The sequence below is a fragment of the Trichoderma reesei genome (genome assembly GCF_000167675.1).
Source record: "Trichoderma reesei QM6a unplaced genomic scaffold TRIREscaffold_3, whole genome shotgun sequence".
Classification (NCBI taxonomy): domain Eukaryota; kingdom Fungi; phylum Ascomycota; class Sordariomycetes; order Hypocreales; family Hypocreaceae; genus Trichoderma; species Trichoderma reesei.
This window is the reverse complement of record NW_006711150.1, coordinates 1,025,500-1,037,709: the sequence shown is the minus strand read 5'-3', so window position 1 is coordinate 1,037,709 and position 12,210 is coordinate 1,025,500. Positions and strand designations below refer to the sequence as shown.

The 12,210-nt window shown below is 53.0% G+C and overlaps 1 protein-coding gene across 1 annotated transcript; it reads left to right on the top strand.

The window, feature by feature from the left end:
- Positions 1-5,820: 5,820 nt before the first annotated feature.
- On the top strand, positions 5,821-8,801 carry TRIREDRAFT_57100 (uncharacterized protein; the record flags this gene model as incomplete). Its single annotated transcript, XM_006962877.1, has 3 exons — positions 5,821-6,745; positions 6,884-8,652; positions 8,745-8,801. The coding sequence occupies 3 exons, from the start codon at positions 5,821-5,823 to the stop codon at positions 8,799-8,801; spliced, it is 2,751 nt and encodes a 916-aa protein (XP_006962939.1).
- Positions 8,802-12,210: the final 3,409 nt, after the last annotated feature.

The window sequence follows — 12,210 nt, the reverse complement described above, 5'->3', positions numbered from 1 at the left end:
TAGCAGACAGAAAGCACTAGATGAAGATTCGGGAACATAATGATTGCTGCATCTCACCGTTCTTTGCATGCATGGTGAGCTTTCAATGGGTAATGACGATACAAGGGACATCTCACTCCTTCGCTCGGGGGGTTTCTGGGACGTTTTCTGAGTGAAACATGTGGTAGAGCTGGCGATTCCTTTTATTCAATCACTTGAATGGCTCGACTCGATGCTGCTGCCGTATTTGGGATTTTCTGCCTATACTGGTCATCAGATGCGATGGAGATACCCAGTAGGGGGCAAATGACTTCAGAAACAGCTCATCACCACTGAATGAAGTACATTATTTGTATGAAAAAGGAGACTTATCTCGGTACTACCAAAGCGCGTAAAGTAAGACCATCGTGACGAGAGAACAACATGTGCTTCCAGCCTTGTTTTGTGGAAACCAAACTTTACCCTCTTCCTCCTCCTCCACCTCTTAAAATCCCTAATCGGAGCTGCGCCATACTACCCAAAGGGAACCCTGATACTCGACTATAAATTCTTCTGCTTGGATCTCATCGCCATTGAACAAGCCACCCCCGTGGATTTCATGCACCCCATTCATACGCTGGTGTATACCACCATCGTGTCCATCACCACCAGCGCCGTCCGTCTCAACTCCATCCCCGCCAAACTGTTCAGAAGGCTTCCATTCGTGCACAAGGACACCACCAAGATCAGGTGCCCAGCTTGGATTCTCCTTCAACGCAACCAAGTGATCACTGATTATTTTCAGAATAGGCCCTTCGAGACGCTCGTCGCTAACCGAGTTTTGAGCGAGCATCTCCTCAATCAAAAAGTGGAGCTCCGTTTTGGTGCAGTAGAATGAAAGTCCCAGATGTTGAATGGTATCGTGCTTAACGGCGGCTATCTCAAAGACGAGGTGGCGAGATGCTTGGGTCTCGGCGACGATATATCGGATGATTGGTGTGTCCGCAGTGATGAGTTCACCCTTGAAGACACTGGGATTGTGATGTTTGAGTCCATAGAAGGAGTTGACTCTGGCGTAGATGTCTTGGTTGAATTCCTGCGCCATTGTATAGTGCGATTCTGTGGTTTGTTCGTCTTTGATGTAAGTAAGATGGTGTTGAGTCTGGTATTGAAGGGGTCTCGTAATAGGAGAGAAGTGCATCTTTATATACTCAGAGAGACTCAAGGCAATCAAAAGCATGCTCTTCTCGACCATCTATAATTAGAGAACAAATACTACTTGAGGTTATACAAGATACAAACATATCAAAAAACCTAAGCTGGTATAAACATTTGTTATATATGCTTTGTTTGCGATATTCGCCATGTCTCTTTGGCTCAACCTAGGTAATGAGTGGATGGCAAAGAGCTGGGCGACACAAGGAGCAAACGCCTTGTTCTTCTGGGGTGCATAAACATCAACCATAAACGAAGATGGCACTATCTATAGACATATTGCATACGCGTTACTGTAACAATCAAGATGCGGTTGTTTGTCCCAGCATACATTGGCATTCTCCCTCTGCTACTGCTTAATCAAGCCATGCCCAATCCGCTCTTTGGCTGTAGCTATCTATACATTTGTAGAGAGAATGACAAACATGCGGCGCGTAACTGTAATGACCGTGGTACACACTCTCAGCCCTCTTCGTCGGGACCTACTTACATAGCCTTCCTCCAGCCAGAATCACCCTTCCCTCGCATCCACTCTCTTCCCCTATGTTCTTCCAAGCAACATCATCTAACCCCTCCCATCGCCCTCAGTCAGACCAACGCGCCTTGAACCAAACCTTCAGTCCCGGCCTATCTTCAAAAACAACAATCCCCTCCGCAAGTCTCTCATACGCAGGGAGAGTGCAGTCAAGCATGAAAAAGTCCCTCGCATGCTGCAAGTTGAAGCCATTATAAACCCTCCCCGACATGGCAATGCTTCCGTCAGGCTTCCTCACAGGTTGCCCTGCGTACGTGTCCGTGACATCCGCCACCCAGGTAAAGGTGCCGTATGGACAGTCTGCCATTTCGATTATGCGGACCGTGGAGCCCCCTTGGTCGTCTAGGAAAAGCCGGAAAAACTTTGCATCGCTGAGGTCGTAGTTGTTGAGATAGCCTTGTGGGTGGAGCAAGGAGAGGAGGCTCTGCACAGGCTCTGGGCCGATAGATAGATATACCATTGCGATATAGGTAGGTGGATTGGCGCTATCTAGGAGATAGGAAGCTGAAGCTTGATAGCAATGCTTTTAAGGATGCCCTTGTATTATTTGATTGGTAGTGATGGGTTATTTAAAACATAGCAGGCTGGGATAGCGAGTGTTTTATAGATAATCAAAAGGGGGGGGGGGGGGGGGGGGCCTCTAATCTATCTACATAACTTAGCTACCTTATATATCTACCTCAAATAGCAAACAGCAACATCCGACGTCGGATGGGAACCAACTGCATCTTGACCCTTAAATAGGACGATAAGCACACTATTAACCAATAATCCTACAGTCTTGTTGGTGTCATGGATGGCACAGACTGCTAAGAGCAAGAGGCAAACAGTCACAAGCAGGAGACTATCGTCTCTTCTCATCACATGATGGGTGCTATGAACAGCTTGACAACCAATGAAAGCCTTCATTATTTTTCTCTAGAGATACGCTCTGCGGTCAGAAACATGTAAGGAATGCTGATGCCTACAGTCGGAGAAACTCGAATCCACAGCCCCAGCAGGCCATTAGAAACCCCCCCTTCTCCTCTCTTCCATCACCATCGATGAATCCACGGCATGCCCGGGACATCAGCCACGCACCAGACTACTCGTTCAAGCGTATCGTTGAAGAGGGTGACACGCACATCGCTCCTGTAGCCGCATTGGTATGCATACAACTCGCACGCCGCAAGATCCATCACCCGAGATGCTTCATCCAGCAACTCCGACCCAATCTCGGCGGGCCAGTCTGGTTCCTCCAACTTGGGAATGATCATCTTCCACGCTAGGTAATATCCGTGACACCATGCAATTTCAGTAACGATGATGAAGGGGCCAGCAACTTCGGGAACGATGAGTCTGAAAAAGAGCGCGTCAGAAAGCGCGTCATATAGCTCGTCTCGGAGTTCGTTGTTGTCGCAGTCCGTCAGTGCGACCAGGGACTCGACTTGGGCAAATTCGGAAGACATGCTGGTTAGCTTTCTGTGGCTCCGTGATGATGGGTATTGTTCTGCTTGTTTAATAAGAAAATATGAAGGTATGATGGTAGATTGAAGTCGCTCTGGGTGGTGGTTTGATGCCATTATATAGCGTTCGTGGACCATGCTCAGCAGTAAGCGGCGTGAACAAAGTATACAAGAAGCGGTCGTTCAGAGTAGGTGAGTCCGCTTTGAAACAAAAGAAATGTTGATGGAGGACAAGAGATGTACAGGTTCCCAGGTGAACTCATTGATGGTCCAAAGTTGTCCCCTTTGACTTCTTCTCGATTCAACGTGAACAGCAGCGGCTGCGCTTTGGTTGTCCCTCTCCATTATCCTCGCGTGAATCACCCATGCCGTCGAAAAATGTTACCGTTTGTCAAATGTTTGAGCCAGAAGTCCCTTCGTACCGTATCAATTTGTGACATGTAGAACCGGGCACAAGCGCCGCCATCACACCCGCGATTGACATCCTCCAAGTACTGATCGAGCAACTTCGAGGTTACTTTGTTGATCTCCTTGAGAAGGGAGTTGTCTACAATCAACATTGGTGGCAATTCATAGATCCCCAATGACAAAGAATCGGGCGAGGGGGCTTCAACTTGTGAAGTTTTTGTCTGCGATGATATTGGTTGCGATTTCACTGAAGCGCCACTGGCATCTGTTTTATCCGATTTTGCAGAAGTCACATTTTCTTGCATGCATGAATCTGTAACATTGTTCGAGATATGTTCGTTGTCAAATCCTGCTGGACAGCTGCTCTTCCGCTTAGGACTGGATGGCTCAGGCTCCGCGTTGGCCCTTTTCTTCGAATTTTTGAGCTTGGTCGTCTTGGTTTTGCTTTCTCTCATAAAAGGTAGATCCCGAGGCTGAGGCATGAGTTTGCGAAAGTCGTCCACGGTCTGCAAAGGCAACGAGACATCCGTTCCCTCTGTGGATTGTGAATCACTCTCGGCAGGAGTAACGGTGCTTTCTTGACTTTCTGATGGACTGTCTTGATAGTATGGTGTATCACAGCCATCTGTCCTCATGTACCTTGGTTGCTGCCAGGATTGCAGCGCTGTGCTGGGTGCAGAAGTAGATCGATGGGTCAATAAGTAGCCTGCTACTGCAGGATGCGCTATATCGTTAGGTTGGTGCTGCGGCATGGGGGATATGGTAGACGTGGGTGACAGGTCTCTGCTGTCAACCTCGACGGCGTGTCGTAGTGGTGAGCTCACTCGAGGCTGGTACATGTTGCTGTGCTGGCTGAGATATGATTGATACGAATTTCCGACGTACGTGGTTGCAACGACATTTTGAACGGGTTGTTGCGACGAGTCTGGTGACGGAGGCTGAACCGGTTCATCCTGTGCGCCCGTTGTCTGTATCTGGGAAAGTGGAACATCAGAGTTCAACAGAGCTGTGAACGAGAAAGGTGACGAAGTCTGAGAGTTTTCATGGCTTTGTAACGGCGTGAAGGAGCTCAGACGAGGTCCAAGGTCGTTGCTCGAAGTCACTGAACAAGACTGCGAACGCATCAGGCTGGCGGGGGCGGTGTGACTGGAGGGAGGAACGCTGTCTGTGACGCGAAGCCCAATCTTCTTCAGGGTGTAGATGGCCACATTGAAATCCCGGCTCTCTTTGAAAGTAAACAGGACGGTCTGCTGGCTTTGATGAATACGAATGCACATCTCTTGCGAAGATCTGCTGACGGTAACAATTTCCCGAGTGTCGCCAGATGACGGGAGGAGGTCTGCAAGCTGGATGGACAGCTGTTGAAGCGATTAGACTTGCACCACGCGATAGACTCAAAAAAAATGCAATTCTCATAGAGTCACGAACCACACGGCGGAGTCCCAAGTGTGATTGGAGCATCAGGTTGCTCTGATTGGTATTCTCGGTCGTCGATCGTCGAGCTTCCAGGGTAGCAGTCAGAGAGCTTTCAAGCTGGATAGCGTCGTAAACAGTGCATGTGGACCCATGACGGATCTCCAGACGGTGGAGAGGACATCCCGACAGAGGCGTTGGCGCAGGCGGCATGGCGAGAAGAGTCTCCTATAAGCATGAGAGAGAATTGGAGGCTTGAGGAGACGCAGATTGGACGAGGAAGATGAAACACGGAAAAAATATCGTCATCGCTTCATCCTGGACAAGTTCATTGAGAGCTTGAATCTGAGATGCAGGCACCATGGAGGGAGCTGCCATGGCAGAATTCCGATTGGCCAAAAGCGGTGGATGCATCTCACGTGCAGATAAGATTGCATCTGCGCCAGTCGATTTTCGTCGCGCCGCGCCAAAGTTCCTACCCTCGCAATGCTAGCCTCAGCCTTGTTTGACCTCGACCTCGACCTTGACCTGGACCTGGATCTTGACCCTGACCTTGACCTTGACTTGATCCTGCACCAACGCGAGGCTACCAATTGCTGACGCCCAAAACAGAGCTGCGGACCAGAGGCTGATGCCTGATACTCGACGGTGACACGGCGCGTCTAACGCAGGTTCCATCGACATCGGATCGCAGTCTGCCAGCACTGACAGACGCGCGAGCCAAACGTCGTTGCATCGCCGCGGCCAGCAGCCCAGGGCCTGCCATCGCCCAATCCCACAGACTTCTGCGGCATCGCATAGGCGCAGCTCGACGCGAACCAGCCGCCGAGGCCGCCATTCATCAAGATGACTTCATCCCCTCAGGAGGTGCCGCTGCACACCATCGATAGGACGCCCGAGTATGAAGACTTCATGAACAAGCTGCGGGAGTACCACGCAAAGCGAGGCACGACGCTCGACCCCGAGCCCAAGGTGGGCATGATTCACCTCGATCTGTACAAGGTCTTCAACCACATTGTCGCAAATGGTGGATATGACAAGGTGTCAGAGGAAAAACTGGCGTGGCGGCGCATGGCAGCTGAGCTGGGCCTTCATTCAAATAACGAGGCATCGACGGCCTTTGCTCTCAAGGAAAAGTTCTACAAGAACCTCGCCGCCTACGAAATCAGCACGATCCACGGCAAGGAGCCGCCGCCCAAGGACATTCTGGAGGACGTCACGGCCAAGGGCGCCGGCTTGTTGACGCGCACAAGGGAGAACTTCCGCGGCAAGAGGGAGAGCAATGTTGGAGCCACCGACAGCGCTGCGTCTGGCGATGACGGCACTCCCGTCCAGGAACGGCCGCTGCCTGACGCTGCCGCGAGCGCTCGCGCATCCCGCGGTCTTCGCGAGGCTCCTCCTCAGCGAGTCATCTTCCAGCCCGACACAGGCCCATCCCGAGTTACCAGACAGGCCTCCAACCATCAGACTGGCAGCTCAGCCTCGCCAGCGGTGAACCACGCGCAGCAGTCCGCTCACCACCACCCCTCCGCTCATCCGATGCCGCTCATGGCAATTCACAACAATTCACGAGGGCCTTCAATCCTCCATCACCCACCCAACTCCGAAAACACGTCGCATTTGGTCACTTCGTACCAGCCAAAGCCCATGAAGCCCCTCCAGCTGCGCCCTGTGGCAACCCCAAGCAATGCGCCGGGCGAATTCCTTAAAGCCAGGCTGCCCCACCGTTTCGCTCCTGATCCTGCTAATAGACAGCCTATGCAGCCCGGCAGTAAGCTGAGATAACGTCATGTTCTGGTTTGAGAGATGTGGATGCTGACAGTGTCGTGATTTCTAGCTGGCTTTGATGGCCCGAATATCTATACCCGCTGCTTGAACGCGCTTCGTTCTTGTGTCCCCGCGGAGCAAGCCTTTGCGCTCAACCACCTGGTCAAGATCTCCTTTGAGCGGGGTGACAAGTACAAATTCGATTCTTTCCCAGGTCTGGCCGAAGGTCTCGTGGAGAAGGCGCTGCAGATAGGCAGCCTTTTCTACCACGTCAACTGGACCGTCTCCTGGGACTCCTTCACCGAATCCAACGACATTGGCTGCCTAGATGGCAACTATGGCACGCAGGACATACTGGAGCGAATCGAGAACCTGGTTGAGAGAGACATACCCGATGTGATCCAACCGGAAAAGTTTGCCGACGAGATGGTACTGACGACCGAAGCCATTCTCACCATTCGAAACATGGTGACGCTGCCCGAAAACGCACAGAACATGTCCGACTTCTTCCCCGTCAAGGACCTGATCATCATTCTTCTGCATCTACCCGCAAGGGACTCGCTTATCGAGGTCAAACACCTTGCTCTCGATATCGCAGAGCAGCTGACGCCCTGGATGACTCTGGAATCCGATGATCCCCTCTACAAAACGCTCCTATCTCAGCTAGCATCGGAAGACCGAGGAACGATTTTGACCGCCCTCCGCGCCCTCGGACGCATCTCTGTGAACCTGGAGGCCACCAATAAATTGGGCGAGGTTCCCGGCTCAACCCTCCAGCGTATCGTGAACTGGCTGTTGCTTAACGACGACGAGCTCATCGACGCCTGCCTCGACTTCCTCTACCAGTACACGGCCGTTGTCCCTAACCTGGACAACCTGGTGCGCTCCATCGTCCCCGACAACCTGGTCCAGCAGCTTGTCCGGCTGCTGGCTCACGGGGCTCGCAAGTACACCAGGGACTACACGTTGGTACCAGAACAGAGGCTGCCGGCAAAGGACGAAATTGCACCCATGCCCAATGACCTGCTGCAGGAGATGCTGAAGCTAGAGGAGCCCGACCGGGTTCACCAGTGGGTCAGGTGCTTCTTTGAGGAGGACAACCGATCGTTCATCACGCAGCTTGCCGCATGGCAGGCCTACCAATCGGCTTTTGCTACCCCCCTGAAGACGCTCAACCAACCGATGATCACACCGGCCGACTTCATTAGGAGCAGTACGTCTGTGTACAAGGATTCCAACGCCCAAGTGCTTAGAGAGCCGGGCGACCCACAGCAAAAGTTCATCATCCACGGCATCCGGGCGCGGCCCCGGCCCCTCGCCTTTGACGGCACCGAGTACGGCCGCTGCCTGTGGGCCATGAACCCGGACAAGAAGAATGAAAAGTGCGGCCACTTTTACCTCAAGCAGGAGGAGATGTGGAACCACATCCTGACGATGCACCTGAACGAGCAGCGGGGCGACAACGGCCAGTTCCCCAACGTCGAGAGGGAGTACCGCTGCACCTGGGGCGAGTGCACCAAGTACGACAAGCCCACCAAGATGCGCCTGCACACCTTTGCGCGCCACATCTCCACGCACATCTCGACCATGATCCCCGGTCCCGGCTCGCACAACAACAGGCGGCCGCGGCAGCCGTGGGTCATCCCGGCCAAGACGATGAGCATCGTGCTGGAAGAGACGCCGACGTTCCGCGACGAGCGCATGCCCGAGGCGCCTCCCCAGGCTGGCGGCATCCCCCTGAGCGCCGTGCTGGTGCTTCGCAACATTGCGCGCAACGTGGTCAAGACGGAGGCGGAGGAGGAGCTCCTCAAGGAGCAGTCTAGGACAGCTGAAAAGGGGGGCTGGAACGAGAGGCTGTTCCGGCCCCATTTGTCGCAGCTGTATGGTATCTTGGCGGAGAACCTTGCCATGGTATGTTGTTACTCTACGTCCTTTTTGCTTTGAGCTTTTCCCCCCTTGTTCTGCAAGGATCTGGGACTAATGTGTGGTTTTTTCTTTTGCAGAGCCCTTATATCGCTTCATTACTGGAGTTGATTATCCCTGCGCCTGAGCGCGATTGAAAATACGGCAGTCGTCAAGACCATCTACAATCTAGCTTACCCGTATCATGCCTCATTCACCCTTGCTCTCTTTTCCGTTTTTGTCATTTCCCTGTCTGCGTTTAGTTAATGAGGATGGCGGTACGAAGTAATTCGACATGTAACACCACACGATCTGCCATGAGGGTTTCGGCCTGGGTGGGTTACCATACCCCGGCGTTTTTTTTTGGTATTGAGGAGATCAAGGAAAAAGAGAGAGAGGCCGGTTCATTTCTCGGATGAAGGAGGGGACGTTGGAAGTTTGCCTCTTCCGATCTAGGAGAAGGCGTATTGCAAACTTGGCCTATATTCTCCTGATCATGAAGAGAATTGTCAAGCTGACTGTGCTTGCATTTCGGTCTTCGGCTCTGTGGCTTTTCGGCCTTTTGGGGTGATTGGTTTATAGCGAGCTCTGTTCATTTACAACGCCTCTCGTATTTCCCGGAGTAGAGTAGACAACCAATGCAGTTCAGGCATGGTGCCATGCAAGTCGTCCAATGAAATCAATGAATTGTGGCTGCCGCCGGATGTTAGGGTGTGTTCAATGCAGGCGCAAGGAGTTGACGCGCGTAAGAGTCAACAACGCGAGAAGGAAGCCGTTGCAAGACCGACCATCGGCACACCTGACGAAGGAGTTGGAGAGGAGAGGCAAACCAAGGTAGACAGACTACCTAATTACCTTGATAGCCCAACAATGCACCGGCGCGGAGTCTCGATGCTACTGCATCGCATCTGCATGCATCAGGCAAGGTGCCAATGCAAATGCAATGCACCACAACCTGACCAGCCGACGGATCCCCGCACACAGATACGAAATAGTATCATCAACGACTCCAAAGGTGCCTTGTTAAACAGCTTCCTTGGCTGGCGTTGGGGGCCCCAGCAGGTGAAGGTAGAAACCCAAAGAACCGAAGAAGCTGACAGGTCAACCGCTGCCGCCCTCCAAGTTTTTCTTTGGGAGGACGTAAGTCGGAGGTTGCGCTCCGAACGGGATCGAGATCAGCATGAAGGAGCTTCGCCCACCCGCTTATCGCTGGCAAAGAGGGGGAGGCAGTGCCCTCAATGGACCGGGTATCGACAGGTTCGATACCGGAAACCCTAAAAGACCACGGAACACTACTAGCTTTATCTCCTCATGAAGCTCACAGATGCCGTAGAGACCGGCTGCCAATCGAGGGCGGCATCGGCCCCGGTCATGCTATACTCGTAGCCCGAGGAGGGGCTGCAGGAAAATTCGACAGCGGTCGAGATTGTGACGGACCCAAGTCTGGACAACGTGATAATGGACTGACCTGCAGAGGAGGTGGTGTAAGAGAAGCACGCCACGTTTCCGGTTGAGTGTGCTTCGCAGTCGGAGGCAATGTGCCAATAACCCTCGAGGACCCAATCTCTTCGCTTCGCATGTTCCGACGCTTGAGCTCTCCAGAGGCGTGGGGTATGGTTGCAGCAACAGCAACACACGAGAGCTGCAGCTTGCTTAATGTGGGGGAAGTTGTTTCCCGCCCAAAAAAGCGCCACCCCCCGTATCTGAGGATTGCAACGGAAACCCGACGATGGAGAAGCACCTCCAAGCTTCTCTCGCGGGAGGGTTGCTCTCTTTGTGGAGATTGTTGCTGAGACCTGCAGAGGTGCCCATTCGATAGATCGCGCCTCGACTGCCGGCAGCGCAGCCATGGCCACACCATCTCGCTGGTGAGGAGAAGAGGGTCTAGGCAGCTAAATAAAAATTTTCCTGTCACTCACCACCGGAGCCCGGACCCAACCTTGCAAACAGCTGCTGCTCCTGCTGCTAGTTGCAGTTGGAGAAGCAGAAAGTTTGTGTTGGTGGTCTGAGGCTCATGATGGCCCCTGTCAGAGCACTTCCAAAGTAAAGCGATGCAGGATCAACGGCCATGGAGAGAGACGAGAACTGAGACTCTTGCCCAAAGTCTTGGTCGTATGTAGCAAGGTCAAAAGGACGAAACCCGTCCTAAAGCTGAGCCAACTTTGGGGTGGCTCAGGGGCTGTTGCAAGCCACCAGACAGGCAAGCCTGTTCGACCCAAGTCGCCAACCATTGGAAAACGTGGGGAGCCCTCGTTGCCGGCCGCGGTGTCATGCTCCGGGCCCCCGGGGGAAAAGACCCAGGCTCAATCTCGCAGAGGTCATGCGGACAGTTTGATTTTTTTCCGCATCGGCTCGCGAAATCCGGGGTGTTGACTGAGCGCAACGGTAGAAGCTTTGACCAATGCCTAAACGAAGCGACTCCCTCTCGAATTGCGTTCTCTCATGCCAGCTTCAACCAGGAGGGGTGAGTAAGACGGGCATACAAGTACTCGTATGTACGGGATATGTCTCGTATGTACAGGCACGAGAGCTGAAATCACACTCACCAGGGCAGTTGACGCTGTATCGAGACTCTTGGAGCCTTAGTATAACATCAGTGCGGCTCTGGCACCCAAAACGCTTGCGGGCGGACGCAAGTTGCCTAGGTACCCATAATGTGGTCATCAAACGTTTTTCAAGCCAGTACAGGCAGGAGTGTACCATACCTCAAGCTTCCTCAACGCTCCAGGCGTAAAGGGGGGAGACCAAAGTGGTGGGTGTGTGCATCTGTTCCACGCTCCTGGAGACAGACCCCAGAGAAAAATGTTGACAAGGGTTAGCTACCCTGGTCCGGCCTCCCTTTGCCAGGGAGGCGCGCCAAACAACCTTATTGACGAGGACAGACTTGTCGGAGTCCCGTTGCGGGAAAACGGTAGAGGGCACTGCGCTAAAGTCAAACTGTGGAGTGGCCAGTTGAGTTCGCGGTAAGCTGCCGTGACAACGTGAGGAGGCATCGTCGGTCCCTGAAAATCCCAAGAAGATAGCATTGCGACACTGTACTCGTATGATGGAGCCATAAGAAGATGGCAATGGAATCGCCGTACACCTCCTGGCTTGTGTTTGCTTACGTCCTCGATCTCGTGACACTGCCAGGGATTCCGTTAGCATCGATCCTGGTGCAGTAAGAATGGACTCGTAATACAAGTCCGAGCATGTCCTTTCCTGTCAAGATGTGGTGGGGTGACGACGCAATGGCTCAGGGGTCATCATTGGGGCAAAGCGTGAGTGAGCATCATGCGCTGAGCCGCCAGCTTGGCCTAATCACACATTTTGACGGGACACGGATAGGCCTGGCCGAAGTCGCCGGTTTGGAAGCACCTTGGGCATGCGTACCTGTCCATGTACTGTACAGTACAGTACTCGTACAGGTTGGGTTGGTCGCAAGCAGGTCGAACAGTTCGGCACACCGCATCTCCTGTGTCTCCCCCCCCCATACTCGTTTTTTGTCGCAGCTCTCCCATCCATCCATCCTCTTTTGTCGCTCCTTCGCCGTGTAGACCAAGGCACGCACGCCCATGTCTCCAGATG